Genomic DNA, 16,211 nt, shown 5'->3' with positions numbered 1-16,211 from the left:
CGGTGCTCATCTTGCTTTATTGGCCAAGGGAGCCGGCGTACAGCTTCCGGGTCATGTGGCCAGCATGACTAAGCCGCTTCTGGCGAACCAGAGCAGTGCATGGAAACGCCGTTTACCTTCCTGCCAGAGCGGTACCTGTTTATCTACTTGTACTTTGTGCTTTCGAACTGCTAGGTTGGCAGGAGCAGGGACCGAGCAACGGGAGCTCACCCCGTTGCGGGGATTCGAAGTGCCGACCTTCTGATCAGCAAGTCCTAGGCTCTGTGGTTTAACCCACAGCGCCACCTGCGTCCTCAAATATCTTCAGGGTTGTTACATGGAAGAGAGGGAAAGCTTGTTTTCTCTTGCTCCGGAGGCTAGGACCCAAACCAATGGCTTTAAGTTGCAAGAAAGGAGATTCCAACTAAACACCAGGGAGAACTTCCTGACAATAAGAGCTGTGGAATGGAGTGGAGAGGTGGTGGACTCTCATTCCTTGGAGGTTTTTAAGTAGAGGTTGGATGGCCTTCTCTCATGGATGCTTTTGTTGATATTCCTGCATTGCAGAGAGTTGGATTAGATCATGTTTGGGGTCCCTTCCAACTCGGTGATTCTGTCATTCAATATCCTACGGGTGCAGAAATGCTTATAGTGATTCATGCAGCCTATATGATGGAGGTTCACCCCGTCGTGGGGATTCGAACAGCCAACCTTCTGATCGGCAAGCCCAAGAGACTCAGTGATTTAGACCACAATGCCACCCGCGCCCTGTTGCTCTGTCCCAGCTCCTGCCAAACTAGCAGTTCAAAAGCACAACAGTGCAAGTCGATAAATAGGTATTGCTGAGGCGGGAAGGTAAACAGCATTTCCGTGCACTCTGGTTTCCGTCACGGTGTCCCGTTGCACCAGAAGCAGTTTAGTCATCCTGGCCACATGGCCCAGAAAGCTGTCTGTGGAGAAACGCCAGCTCCCTCGGCCTGAAAGCAAGATGAGCCCCACAACCCCATAGTCGCCTATGTCCACGGGTCCCTTTACCTTTTACCTATGACGGAGGACTTTTATGCATGCCTGTGCAGCGCAATGCAAACCTAATGCTAAACTGTGAGCAAAGGTCTGGGCCTGAAAAACTTGCTTGCTAGAAAGTTGCAGGATCTGCTTTGTCCTGAAATTTGTAAGATTTCTGATTTCCAACCACAGCTCAGCAAGCCCTGGGCTGGAGTCCCAGCACACAACAATGTTCTCCCTCTCTGCCATCTACCTCAATTTAAGGATTAGGAAAGAAAAACAAACACTGCACGCCAACCAGACAAGCAAGGAGCAAACGAGCCTGCTGAAACCATCGACGGCAGCAGAATGTTGGGCACACGGAGGTTAGAATAAGCAGAGGGCTAGCCTGCCAAATGCCATTTTAGGCCGCCTTGCCTGCCCATTGCTCACACTGACCAATAAGGACCAAAGGAATGTTGCCTTCTCAAAAGCAGGACCAAAGCTTAAAAGCCTGGAGCAACAAATGAATGTAATGGGAAGCTCTCTGTGGCTCAGCTCCCTGTTTTCTTACTTTCTTGGGCTCCATGATCACTGCAGATGGTGACAGCAGCCACAAAATTAAAAGACGCCTGCTTCTTGGGAGAAAAGCAATGACAAACCTAGACAGCATCTTAAAAAGCAGAGGCATCACCTTGCCAACAAAGGTCCGTATAGTTAAAGCTATGGTTTTCCCAGTAGTGATGTATGGAAGTGAGAGCTGGACCATAAAGAAGGCTGATCGCCCAAGAATTGATGCTTTTGAATTCTGGTGCTGGAGGAGACTCTTGAGAGTCCCATGGACTGCAAGAAGATCAAACCTCTCCATTCTTAAGGAAATCAGCCCTGAGTGCTCACTGGAAGGACAGATCCTGAAGTTGAGACTCCAATACTTTGGCCACCTCATGAGAAGAGAAGACTCCCTGGGAAAGACCCTGATGTTGGGAAAGATGGAGGGCACAAGGAGAAGGGGACGACAGAAGATGAGATGGTTGGATAGTGTTCTCGAAGCTACCAGCATGAGTTTGACCAAACTGCGGGAGGCAGTGGAAGACAGGAGTGCCTGGCGTGCTCTGGTCCATGGGGTCACGAAGAGTCGGACACAACTAAACAACAACAACAACTTTTGCACGGATACAGAAAGTGGGACACAGGACGGATGAACTTGGAAGGCAGGCTGCCTAGCCGCCGGTGAGCGGGGCAAGCTTTTCCTGTGCTCAGCTCAGCATAACTTCCAACGAAGGTGTCCATAGTCTCATCCCGAGCTCTTTCCCAGCCTGCCCTACAACTTGAATATTTAACCAGACGTACTACAAGGGCTTGGAATCTGGGACCTTTGACATCGCTGAGTTGTGGTCTCTCCCCATGAAGCCTATAGAAGTTGGGAGAGAGGGAAGAAATAGCACAGAACCTCCAAGCAGAAGGCGTAATGGGGAGAGATGAAGGCAAAGGTGTTTAAAAACGGCCTGGGTATATTTTAGGAACAGCTAAGCAAGGAGCAGCAGGTGAAATAAGCCTTTGAAGGAGCGCACCAAGCGATCCTGCCCTGCTAAAGGAAAAAAGCTAGGGAACTTGAACATGGCGGCGGGGGAATGTACTAGATAGAAAAAAACCCTCAGAGGTCAATTGTCAGCGCCGGCCTTAAACATTTCACACACAAAGCAAAGAGTCAAGGAGTTTCTCCCTCCTCTTAATCCACTACCATAGCTCCGGATCGAAGCATGTTTTCTAATGAGGTCACAAGACAGATTGGAGGAAGGAAGATGTTGCCCCCTTCCGGAACGTTCTGTGTGGATAAGAACAGCCACCCCAATTGTGAGTGCGGCCAGAAGTAGACTTGTCTGCCAGAAATCTCAGCCATATTTGCACATGTATATTTGCATGGTTTTTACCATGCACAAGCAGTTTTGCATCTGCTTGCCCTGGAAAAGACAAACTATGGCCTGTGGTTTAGCACTGCATCTAAACCCAGGGAACATGGTTTGACTCACAAGAGACCACAACCTGTAGACAAAGTCAGGACTTGGAGATCATGGTTTGCTTGGATGTCATGTTTAGCCAGGGATTGTGCTTTGAACTTAAAGGAGTTAGACAACCCAGCAGTAAACCATTAACCATGGTTTATTATGGGGTGCAAACTGGGCAGTTTTCAGAAGGGCAAAGCAAACCGCAACCCGTTTTGAATGTGATACCAAGGCAGGGATTATGGTTTATTACCTCCCAGCGTGAGCAACAAGGAGTCAAAGCTGCTCTGTAGTCACGTTCATGGTACAGTGTTAGCTATGGTTTACTGTGGTGTACAAACTTGGCCATTTTCAGAAGGGGGACGTAACACATACCAGGGGAAGGTGGAACATGAACCAAGGCTGAAGATTTATTGAGATTAAATATAAACAGATATGTGCCTAGAGAGGCTATTGGTAGATTTCATAGTTCAGTAAAGTATGGTTGGCTCTAAGCCCAATTCAGCCTCACTGACCTCAACAGGAAAAACCGGTCTTAGACTATTTAATTATCTTTATTTTTAATTATGGTTGCAAACTTTTCTTTAATTGGCTTGTATATTTTAGTCATGTCTCTTCTATGGTTGTATACTGTTTGGAGATTGCAGTTCATATTTTTTAAAACAAACAAACAGTCGTACCTTGGTTTTCGAATGGCCTGGAACTCAGATACTTTGGCTCCTGAACACCGCAAACCCAGAAGTGATTGTTCCAGTTTGCAAATGTTCTTTGGAACCCAGACGTCCGACAGGGCTTCCGCAGCTTCTGATTGGCTGCAGGAGCTTCCTGCAGCCAATCGGAAGCCACGATTTGGTTTTCGGACTTTTTGGAAGTCGAACAGTCTTCTGGAACGGATTCCGTTTGACTTCCAAGGTACGACTGTAGATCTAAGCACAGGCCTTAAGTGGTTTGTGGATCAGTCTGGGATCCTCATTTGCTTCCAGCTGAGACCAAAGTTTGGACCCATTTTATCCAGAAGAACATGCTTTGATTTTTGCAGACAAATCTGGCCATTCTTATCGCAAGCTTATCTTCGGGGGAAGGGGCTTTCTACAGTTATTCTTCACACCCCCAGCTGTTTTGCATTTGGTTGCCCTCAGACTTTCCAAATAGCCTAAAGGAACATCCAGCCTGAGCTACTTCTTACACGGTTCAAAAGCGCTTTTCACATCTGCCTGGATGTTTTACTAGGGATAACCAGCAGCTCTGGGATGTGGTTTGGGATCATATCCAGAGGAATGGGAAAGTCCCCCACATATCTGAAATGGGAACCAAATGCTGCCTGATAATGGTTATGCACCTGTTACCTCAAACGATTCGTGACCAGCGAGTTGGCTCCGAAAGGAAAAAGAGAGATCTGACTCAGAGATTTCAGAGCAAGGAAAGGAAAAGGAGAACATCTGCCAATACCAGCAGTTTTATTTTTAAAGTATGTATATATGTATTTAACCTTACAATTGTGCAGATGAGGACCGCTCGGTTTAATGGGCTGATTAATCAACGGGTAAAACTTGAGGGACAAGTTTTATTATCCTCATCGTTATTATAGGCAGAATGAAAAAGAAGTTGGGAGATTAGGGCAGATGAGTTACACGCAGGTTCCTAGTTTCAACCTTGCCGTCTCAAGGTGGAGCTGAGAGAGACGGCTGCCCCAAACCCCAAAGACCTGCTGCCTTTGAGTGGTTTAAAAGAGGATTGACAGGTTAGGCAGAGGGAGTAATCCTATGCACAAGAAGCTGGTGTAAAGCAAGCCAATGTAAAGAGACACCAGATTCAAACCCCGTTCAACAGTGAGGTTTGCTGCTCAGTCACAGCCTGGCCAACAAGCCTCTCCTTCGTTGGAGGCGTTTAAGTGGAGGTTGACTGGATTCCTGCATTGCAGGGGGTTGGACTAGATGACCCTTGGTGTCCCTTTCAACTCCACAATTCTACGATCCTCTGATTAACAACAACAACAACAACAACTTATTATTTATACCCCACCCATCTGGCTGGGTCTCCCCAGCCACCCTGGGCGGCTTCCCACAAAGTATTAAAATACAGTGGTCTGTTAAACATTAAAAGCTTCCATAAACAGGGCTGCCTTCAGATGTCTTCTAAAAGTCTGGTAGTTGTTGTTCTCTTTGACATCTGGTGGGAGGGCGTTCCACAGGGCGGGTGCCACTACCGAGAAGGCCCTCTGCCTGGATCCCTGTAAAATAGTGCTGTGTGCCAGGTTGCTAGGTCAAGTGTCCAAGCTCAATGGGATTCAGATATCCAGCCTAAGTCCCACCCCCAGAACGCCCCATTTTAGGGCTTTCATCAACCTTGACTAAGCCAGGATGAGACACCACAACAACAACAACAACAACAACAACAACAACAACAACAACAACAACAACAACAACTTGTTATATATACCCCACCCATCTGGCTGGGTTTCCCCAGCCACTCTGGGCGGCTCCCAACAGAATATTAAAAACGCAATAAAACATCAAACATTAAAAACTTCCCTATACAGGGCTGCCTTCAGATGTCTTCTAAAAGTCAGGTTGTTGTTTATTTCCTTGACTTCTGATGGGAGCGCTTTCCACAGGGCGGGTGCCACTACCGAGAAGGCCCTCTTCCTGGTTCCCTGTAACTTGGCTTCTCGCAGTGAGGGAACCACCAGGAGGCCCTCGGAGCTGGACCTCAGTGTCGGGGCTGGGCGATGGGGGTGGAGACGCTCCTTCAGGTATACTGGGCTGAGATCTGTTGGCATATCTTTGGCTGGACTGGGGTTGGTTGAGCCAGGAATCAGCTGGCTGAAGCAGAGATGGCCTGCATCCTAAGCTGCTCATTGGGTCTTGCCACAGGACAGCTCAGTTGGTAACTCTTCATCTCAGAGTTGTGCATTCAAGTCCTAGATTGGGGAAAAGATTCCAGCAGTATATGGGGTTGGACTAGATGACCCTCACAGTCCTTTCCAGCTCTGCAATTCTGGGATCAGTCCTTGCAGGCTATCGATGGCCACTAACCCCGATGGCTGTGTTCTGTGTCCCAGTCACTTGGTAGTGGGAGAGTTCTGTTCTGCTTATGAGCTTGCCATTGGCATCTTGGTTGGTCATTATGGGAATGAGATGCTGAGCTCTGCTTGCATTCTTAAGCCAGTTATTGTAGACAGCATTGAACCAGATGGTCCAACGGTCTGACTCTGAACAAGGGCAGTTTCCTATGTTCCTAACGTGATCTGCGTGTCAGAGGAACACAGCTTTTCAGATCATGGAATACTGCAGCACTGTGTAGCAAAAATTCGGAAAACACCCAGAGAACTGGAGAGTCAAGTTAAAAGCATTAAACCTTAGAGTCTCCATTGCAGATAGCATGTAATTTCCTAATAGGATTTCGGTTTAAAGATTGACAGCCTTAGCAATCTTCCATCGTTCAGTAATCTGGAGGAAATAATGCTGTATTGCACTCCATCCGTTTGTGGTGTGCATATCTAATTTAAAACTCCACATAACTGTCAGGTAGGAGAAGATTAAAAATAAATAAAGAATCCTCCTGCTGTTACCTCACGTAGACTTGAGTTATAATGTTGAGAGTATCTAGCGTTTAGTTTGCAAGCAATGGTTTGTCTCAGATAATTGATTAAACCCAATAGGAACGTAGATGCCGATTTTAGGGTTGTGATCTTGTCATCTTTCATAAGCCAAGCAGCAGAGAGATCCTGGCTGTGAGAGGTCTCCCCTAAAAACTCAGGAGGAAAAATACAACAATAAAAAAATTGTTTATGTGCAATGAGCTGCTGCCCTAGATGACGACGACAACAACAATTTTATTATTTATACCCCACCCATCTGGCTGGGTTGCCCCAGCCACTCTGGGCGGCTCCTAGCAGAATAGTAAAAACGTGATAAAACTTCAAGCATTAGAAACTTCCCTAAACAGGGCTACCTTCAGATGTCTTCTAAAAGTCAGATAATTGTTTATTTCCTTGACTTCTGAAGGAAGGGCATTCCCCAGGGAGTGCGCCACTACCGAGAAGGCCCTCTGCCTGGTTCCCTGTAACTTTGCTTCCCCCAGTGAGGGAACCAGCAGAAGACCCTCGGAGGACAGTGTTCGGAGGTGGAGATACTCCTTCAGGTATACTGGGCTGAGGTCGTTTAGGGCTTTAAAGGTCAGCACCAACACTTTGAATTGTGCCTGGAAACAAACTGGGAGCCAATATAGGTCTTTCAGGACCGGCGTTGTATGGTCTCGGCAGCCACTCCCAGTCACCAGTCCAGCTGCCACATTCTGGATTAGTTGTAGTTTCCGAGTCACCTTCAAAGGTAGCCCCACGTAAAGCACATTGCAGTAGTCCAAGCGGGAGATAACCAGAGCATGCGCCACTCTGGCAAGACAGTGCACAGGCAGGTAGAGTTTTAAGCGATGTCCCAGATGGAGCTACCCTGGACGCAGAATTAACCTGTGCCTCCATGGACAGCTTTGAGTTTGAAATAACCCCAAGACTTCACCTAATGCAGACTTCCCTCCTACATATCCCACCTTCTGCCTAATTTAATGTGAATCTTCACTTTGCTACCTTGCTGCCATTGGTTTCCTTAACTTGCTGCCATTTCATCATTACCCACCTCCCCCTACTTGCTTTGTCTTCTTTCTCTTTTCTAGAGTGAACCTAGACAATCAGGGAAACCTAGACAATCAGGGATCACATAGTGTTTTTATGAAGTCACGATGCTTTGTAGACAGTCTGGTCCTGGTACATGACAATGTCGCTGCGGTTAAGTGAAGCTGGTTTAAGAGCGCTCAGCTTGGCGATACAAACAAATTTGGACCACTACTTATTATCAATCAATCAATCATTGCAATTATGCGTTTATCTGCTGCTGTCTTCCCTGAGCATTCAGACTCCTAGCACTCAAATGGACCCACAACCCAGGCTGCACAATCTCTCCCCTTCCCCACCTTCAACTTGCACCTCTTGTTTTCATTAGGTACTTCCAGCAGTTCCTATTGTTGCCCTGCGGGGAATTTTGTATGCCTTGGCAAACGCCCAGATCTGATAGCGACACAAGCCTGCATTGTAGTGCGCATTGGGATCAGGAAGAGATTAGCAATGGAAATGAAGCCGTTTGCTTCTTTTCATTTCCCTCTTGAAATAATTCTCCCTGTATTGCCTCCTTCGTCTGTGGCTGGGGTCAGAGGTATAGTGCGGCCCAATTTCCTGCCGCGTGGGATGTACCAACATCCTGTGCTTACGGCTGTCTGCTCTAATCAGCTCCACCGCTGGAAATCGCCTTGGTTTCAGCGAGTTCACAAATGCAGCTCGGAGGGAGACAGGACACTGTAGATGTCTTGCGATGCGTTTCTGCATTGCAGTTTATTTTGCTTTGGCCAATCAAATTTCATTAATTTCAAGCGCCTCCTGCACTTGAATCAAGATTATCTACTTAAAATAAAAATAAAAATGTGGACGTTGTCATTCATCAACCAGCAAGAAAAGAAATAAAAATACATAGCCTAATATGTATCTTAACATCTGTCAAAACGGGGCCACTTCCACACTGTGCAGAGTATCCAAAGGGATTAGTTGCCTGGATGCGGGTGGCGCTGTGGGTTAAACCACAGAGCCTAGGGCTTGCCAATCAGAAGGTCGGCGGTTCGAATCCCCACAATGGGGTGAGCTCCTGTTGCTCGGTTCCTGCTCCTGCCAACCTAGCAGTTCGAAAGCACGTCAAAGTGCAAGTAGATAAATAGGTACTGCTCCGGCGGGAAGGTAAACGGTTTCCGTGCACTGCTCTGGTTCGCCAGAAGCGGCTTAGTCATGCTGGCCACATGACCTGGAAGCTGTACGCCGGCTCCCTCAGCCAATAAAGTGAGATGAGCGCTGCAACTCTAGAGTTGGCCACGACTGGACCTCATGGTCAGGGGTCCATTTACCTCACTCAGAAACTCACTCCAGGAATATGGAAAGTCTCTACCGGCAGCCTTTAAGCAGAGATGCCTCCTCATAGCAGCTTTAATTCTGCTGCCCCTATACTCTGAAATGGGAAAAGGGGAAATAAAGTTTAAAGCACTGGTTCAATTCTTTACCTGATGTGCTCACCTGAGTAGATCACTTCATGAAGATGTTTATTAAAATAAAGAATGTCAACTTTATTTTAAACCTAGGCTTTGCTTTTCCTTTTATATTGTTTATTTGAAAACATATTTTATTTTCCTATACGTTAAAAAATCAATGCAAATTTGTTGAAAAGAAAACAACCCATTTTCTTTCAAACAGGAGAACAAAACAAATAATAATAATAATAATAATAATAATAATAATAATAATAATAATAATTTTTTATTTATACCCCGCCCTCCCCAGCCAAGGCCGGGCTCAGAGCGGCTTACAAGCAATAATAAAAACAAGATGAATGATTACAACTTAAAAACAAAATTAAAATACAACATTAAAATAATGGAACATTAAAATATTAAAATGTAGCCTCATCGCAGGAGGAGAAGGAAAAGAAAAAAGGAAAGGGAGGGAGGGAGGGAATCAAATTGGCTCCAAGCCAAAGGCCAGGCGGAACAACTCTGTCTTACAGGCCCTGCGGAAAGAAATCAGATCCTGCAGGGCCCTGGTCTCATGAGGCAGAGCGTTCCACCAGGCCGGAGCCAGAGTTGAAAAGGCCCTGGCTCTGGTTGAAGCCAATCTAACTTCCTTAGGGCCCAGGACCTCTAGGGTGTTGCTATTTATGGACCTTGAGGCTCTCCGTGGGGCATACCGGGCGAGGTGGTCCCGTAGGTATGAGGGTCCTAGGCCGTGAAGGGCTTTAAAGGTCAAAAGCAGCACCTTAAATCTGACCCTGTACTCCACCGGGAGCCAGTGCAGCTTGAAAAGCACTGGGTGAATATGCTCCCATGGCAGAGACCCCGTGAGGAGCCTTGCTGCAGCATTCTGTACCCGCTGGAGTTTCTGGGACAGCTTCAAGGGCAGCCCCGCGTAGAGCGAATTACAGTAGTCAAGCCTGGAGATGACCGTCGCATGGATCACTGTGGCCAGGTCGGGGCAGGAAAGGTAAGGGACCAACTGCTTGATGCGGCGAAGGTGGAAAAATGTTGCCTTGGCTGTTGCTGTAACTTGCGCCTCCATGGAAAGGGAGGCGTCAAGGATTACACCCAAACTCTTAACGGAAGGCAGTGGCACTAATTGGGCCCCCGCAAGAGAAGGGAGTTGGTCCCTCATCCCCATGCCATCCCGACCTAGCCATAGGACCTCTGTCTTCGAAGGATTTAGTTTCAATCGGCTCCCACGAAACCATCCAGCCACAGCTTCCAAGCATCTGGTCAGTGTGTTCGGGGCCGAGTCGGTGTGGCCATCCATCAGCAGATAGAGCTGAGTGTCATCAACATATTGGTGACAGCCCAGCCCAAAGCTCCAGATAATCTGGGCAAGGGGGCGCATAAAGATGTTAAAAAGCATCGGGGAGAGAATTGCGCCCTGCGGCACTCCACACACCAAGGAGTGGCGCGACGACATTTCCCTCCCTAGTGCCACCCTCTGTCCCCGACCAGAGATAAAAGAGCACAACCAGTTACGGGCTATGCCCTGTATCCCCACGTCTGCGAGGCGGTGGTCCAGAAGATCATGATCGACCATGTCAAAGGCTGCTGACAAATCTAAAAGGATCAGCAGTCCTGACCCACCTCGATCCAGTTGTCTACGGAGATCATCTGTTAGGGCAACCAGAGCCGTCTCTGTCCCAAAACCAGGACGGAAACCGGACTGAAATGGATCTAATGCCGATGTTCCCTCCAGAAACCTACCAAGCTGTTCAGCAACCGCTCTCTCAATTACCTTACCCAGGTATGGAAGATTTGAAACTGGGCGGTAATTGGATAGGTCTAAGGGATCTGATGAAGTTTTCTTTAAGAGTGGACACACCACTGCTTCCTTCAGTTCCCCTGGGAATGTCCCCGTGTCAAGGGACAAATTGATAATTTAAACCAGGGGGGTCCGCGCAACATCTGGACACTCCCTAATCAGCCAAGACGGGCACGGATCAAGGAGGCAGGTGGTGGGCCTACCAACTTGGAGGAATCTATCCACATCAGTAGGGAGTATCCGATCGAAATGGTCCAACACTGGACCTGAAGTCAGTCGAGGGGCCTCCAGTTCAGTCACTGTATCTAAATTGGCAGGGAGGTCACGGTGGAGCAACAGGACTTTCTCCGCAAAAAAGCTTGCGAATGCCTCACAGCTGTGGGTCGAATTTGTGCTTAAATTTGGTTGTCCTCCTAAGGACGTTATTGACCTAATTATTCTAAAAAGTTGTGCCAGGCGAGAGCTAGCGGATGCAATGGAAGCTGCAAAGTAAGATTTCTTAGCAGCTTTCATAGCCATCTCATAGGCTTTCATAAGCGTCCTATAAGATGTTCTTGAGGCTCCGTCACGAGTCCGTCGCCATACTCGCTCTAGCCGTCTGAGATCCCGCTTCATTTTCTGGAGCTCCTCAGTAAACCAAGGTGCCCGGTTTCGACGGGGTCGCAGAGGGCGCTTAGGCGCAATCTCATCAATGGCTGCCAAGAGCCTGTTATTCCAGTCCTCAACAAGGTCATCTAATGAGTCGCCAGGAGGAGCAGGGTTCTGCAAGGCTCGTTGGAATCTATCAGGATCCATCAGTTTTCACGGACGAGCCCAAAATAGGTTTGCCACCCGAGCCGGGGAGGAGCGGGAAGTCAATCTTGGCTTTCAGAGCGTAGTGATCAGACCATGGCACTTCCACAGTGGGGAGCATGATCACATCTATGCCAGCCCCAAAGATCAGATCCAGCGTGTGGCCTGCTTGATGAGTGGGGCCCAAAACAAACTGGGAGAGCCCTAGTGTTGCCATGGAAGTCACTAGGTCCAGAGCCTGTGAGGAGGGAGCGGCATCGGCATGGACGTTGAAGTCTCCCAAAACCAGTAGGTTAGGGAACTCCAAGGCCCAGCCCGCCACCACCTCCAGCAGGTCTGACAGGGTGGCTGCAGGTGTGCTGGGTGGTCAGTACACCAGCCAGACAGCCAAGCTCTCCTTGGTGCCCCACACGAGACCAACACATTCAATGCCGGAGATCGCCGGTGATGCCAGAGCTCTGAAAGAGCAATCCTCCCGGAATAACAACGCTACTCCTCCCCCCCGACCCACAGTCCGCGATTGATGGAGGACAGAGAAACCTGGGGGTGTTATCTCTTTTTTAAAAGTTTCTATTCATAGCTGGTCTGTAAATCTAGTGAAACACGGATTTTTGTATCCTGAAAACTAGCCTTTATGAAACATGAGACTTCCCCAAAGCCAACACACCCTTTGCTTAAATCTCACAGGCTGAATGCCTGGTGAAATTTTCAGCCTGCTGATACTGTGTAATTAGTTTAATAAAAAGGAATTATAATTGGAGTGGCCCTTTCCAATTAATGAAAAATACAGAATGGCTTTCCAAAACAGGACTCTAATTTAATTATCAATTAGCTTCACAGTTTGAAAATATGCTTTTAAACCATTTGGCAAAGTCTAGATTGCGTGAGTCACTTGATTTAAGAACAAAATGTGTGTCCCGCAAGAAACCTGGAGTTTAGAAAGAAAAACATGGCAGCAGTAGCTAATTTTTGAATGATTTGCCCCTGGGTGGGTGGGGGGAACACTTTCCTTAAAAATGGGATACATATTACTCTTAGAGCAGTCAGAGGACAGTCCTCTAACTTGAAGGTCTGCCAGAGGATAGTCCTCTGCTTGAAGGCAACCTCTGTTTGGAGGGCTGTGTAGTCCAAGTCTGGTTTGAAGGTAAAGGATCATAAGAAGAGAGCAGAGGCCTTGTAGCTGCCCATAGCAAACCTGTTGGGTTGCCGGAACTCAGTGGTAGAGAACAAGCAGCAGATCCCTGGCTTTTGCAGATCAAGCCGGGGTTCTTCCTTGTCTGAAATACGGGAGACCTTCTGCCAGTCAGGCTTAACAGTACCGGTTAGACTCAAGTCTAATGTCGCTTCCCTTGTTGTACCTAGACTGCAGACTGCATATGCCGACAGGTCTTCCCTATTTTTCTGAGATGCACTTGTATTGAAATTACAGCAGTTACTTCTTTGCATCTATGCATACAACAATTTTACGCAAATCAGTGCGCTCTTGGGGAGCTATGCATAAATGACCGCTACTAGAGAAGTGATTCAATCAATGAACTCATTGCTTTCCTGGCAGCATGTGCTTCTTGTCCCCCCCCCCCACTTCAGACTAGCTGGCAACTGCAATCTTGACTTCTTTCCTTGCCATCATTTCACAGGCTCCATTTCTTCTTTTCCTCCCCAGGTGCTGGGAGAGAACGAGAGGCATTGGAAAGCTGTGCTTGTTGTACTGACCGAAAAGGATCTCTTGATGTACGAGAGCATGCCACGGATCAAAGAGGCTTGGTTCAGTCCTCTGCATTCATACCCTCTGCTGGCCACCAGGTACCTTTGTTGATGTTTTGTCACTGCTTCCATAACTAGCGACTGTGCACTGAGCCTTGAGATGCTGAGTCATGTCCACAGGCCGCTCACTATCATCATCATCATCATCATCATCATCATCATCATCATCATCATTTATTTATACCCTGCCCATCTGGCTGGGTTTCCCCAGCCCCTCTGGGCGGCTTCCAACAAAATATTAAAAATACAATAAAACATCAGACATTAAAAACTTCCCTAAACAGGGCTGCCTTCAGGTGTCTTCTAAAAGTCAGATAGCTAGTGGTTGATAAGCTCTGGCATCACAGAGGGCAAGCCAGACCCTCGTTTGACATGTCTGATGTCACAGAGGACTTAAGTGCCTGGCTTATATATTTAACACTGCTTTGGACTGCATTAGCAAGGCTGAGGGGGGGGGGGGTCAGATGGGCAGCCCCCGACCTCCATACACACTGCCCAGGGAGATCACTTCTGGCACAGCAGTTTGACTTTACTCCTGGAGGCTCACTCAATTGTCTCTTGAGACAGACAGATGCCAACAACAGTAACTCCCAGGGCCAATGGTCAGGGGTGATGGAAGTTGTAGTCCAGCAACATCTAAAAGGGCACTTGCTACAAGGCAGATGCGTTTTGATGAGGCAGCAACATAAGAAGAGCCTTCTGCATCAGGCCAGTGGTCCATCTAGTGCAGTACCTGTTCTCACCTTGGCCAACCAGATGCATTTGGGAACATCAGCACAACAAGCCCACCTGTGATTCCCAACAACTGGTATCTGGAGGCGTACTTCTGTAGAGGTAGAACATAGCTTCCTTTCTTAGGAAGGGTTCAGAATTCTGTTCTAAGGTTAACGAGAAACATTTGTCGAAGCGAAACCCTCTTCAAGTATTCTTAATTGGTCTTCTTCTTCTTTGGCGATCACTCATAGCCAAGTAAGATTGCCTTCCATAAACACGGTTTTAACAGTGAGTCTGTAAGTGACTGTGGAGGCCAATTCTGGATCCACATATCCTTCCACAGTGGGGACATAGGTTGATCACGGTGAGGGTTTGCCAAGCGTGCCTTCCTCTTAGCACGTTTCTACCTTTCATCCTGAGTTTGAGTGTCTTCAAAGTTCATGACACCTTTGGTAAAGGCTGTTCACCAACTGGAGCACTCACAGGCCAGTGTTTCCCAGTTGTCAGTGTTTATACTACACTTTTTTAGATTCACCTTCAGAGAGTCTTTAAATTTCTTTTGTTGACCACCAGCATTACGCTTTTCATTTTTAAGTTCGGAATGAAGTAGTTGCTTTGGAAGACGATCATCAGGCATCCGCAAAACATGACTAGTCCAGCGAAGTTGATGTTGAAGAAAACTGGTGATCTTTGCTTCTTCCAGTACACTGACATTAGTCCGCCTGTCTTCCCAAGTGATGTGTAAAATTTTTCAGAGACACCCTTGATGGAATCTTTCAAGGAGTTGGAGGTGGTGTTTAATTTGTATCTGGGGGTGGGGGTGAAGAAAAGGCCTTCTGTGAACCATGAATGCAAATATGGCGGCAAGCAGCAGGCTCTGCCTCCCTTTGTGCATGTCTTCAAATGCAGATCTGCGTGTATGCCCAGTGCTCCACATGGCCAGGTACCCTGGAAAGGCAGTGTTCCCAGTAGCATGGAGCACTGCATATCACCTGCGTGACATCGTTGCAGGGCATGCCTTTGCATACCTCTGCAGAGCCTGACCCTGTGTGTCCCTTGTCAATGCAGAGAATTTTGCCTTGTGTCAAAACGGTTTTCGTAGCTCATGATTCCACTTTTGGAAAAGAAGGAGAAGCAGAATTCTCCCCAGTCGCCGTTTCTCTGTGCACCAAATGATTTTATAAGCCTGTAAGATTTGCTTTCTTTGGCTGGTACTCCATGTGTGCCTCGCTTTTGGAACCGGAATTTTGCTCTTTGATTCTGTAACGTTTTAGTATGTAAATAAGTTCTGCTTGGGAGCGTTATAATTTATTATTCCTGCTCGATTTCTGGAATTAATACTGCTGCCACTAAAGAGGCAGATCAGCCCTGGATATTGCCAAGCCCTCCAGAAACATTCCTGGTGTTGTATCATCCTTGGTTTTTTTTTTTACTCTTCATGCTTCTTTCTGCTGCCAGCTGTTTCCACCAGAGATGTAAGCCTGCAATAAGGAAGACATTTTCCCATTGGGATAGGAGATAACAGAGGAACAGCTGGTTACCATAGAGTGTCAGGAAGCAAGAACAAGTAGATGGATAAGGTGGGACAAAGGGAACATCACGAAGAGCTGGCTTTTGGCTTATGGGCGCACTCTAAAGCAGACTTCCTCAACCTGGTACCCTAGAAGTTTTGGGCTGCAACTCCTATCAACAGGCCAGATAGTAAATTAAAAATTATGACTTGTGCAAGGCCACTTCAGTTTTTTTCAGGCCGCTGGGGGTTACACTGGGATGCTTGCCACATTAGACACATGAAGCCCAAATGAATTAAAACATGCAGAAAATTTCAAGTGGGAACTTCAGCCAGTTACTGGTTCGAATCAGAGAATTGTAGAGTTGGAAGGGACTGTAAGAGTCATTTAATTCAACCCCCTGCAATGCAGGGATCTCAGCTAAAGCATACTGGACAGATGATCATCCAACCTCTGCTTAAAAACCCCCAAGGAAGGAGAGTCCACAACCTCCTGAGGGAGACCATTCCACTGTCAAACGGGCTCTTACTATCAGAAATTTATCCTGGTGTTTAGTCGGAATCTGCTTTCCTATAAATTGAAGTCATT

General features: G+C 47.3%; 1 protein-coding gene across 1 annotated transcript in view; it reads left to right on the top strand.

The window, feature by feature from the left end:
• The window catches only part of SNTB1 (syntrophin beta 1), a 107,338-nt gene that overhangs the window by 78,999 nt on the left and 12,128 nt on the right, over positions 1-16,211 (top strand). The window contains exon 4 of the mRNA XM_083622097.1: positions 13,298-13,437. Coding sequence (XP_083478223.1) covers positions 13,298-13,437 — 140 coding nt within the window. The remainder of the gene's footprint in view (positions 1-13,297; positions 13,438-16,211) is intronic.

The sequence above is a fragment of the Podarcis filfolensis genome, assembly GCF_964270895.1.
Source record: "Podarcis filfolensis genome assembly, chromosome: 7".
NCBI classification, from domain to species: domain Eukaryota; kingdom Metazoa; phylum Chordata; class Lepidosauria; order Squamata; family Lacertidae; genus Podarcis; species Podarcis filfolensis.
Note: the sequence above shows the minus strand (reverse complement) of the source record. Positions and strands in the feature narration are given on the sequence as shown.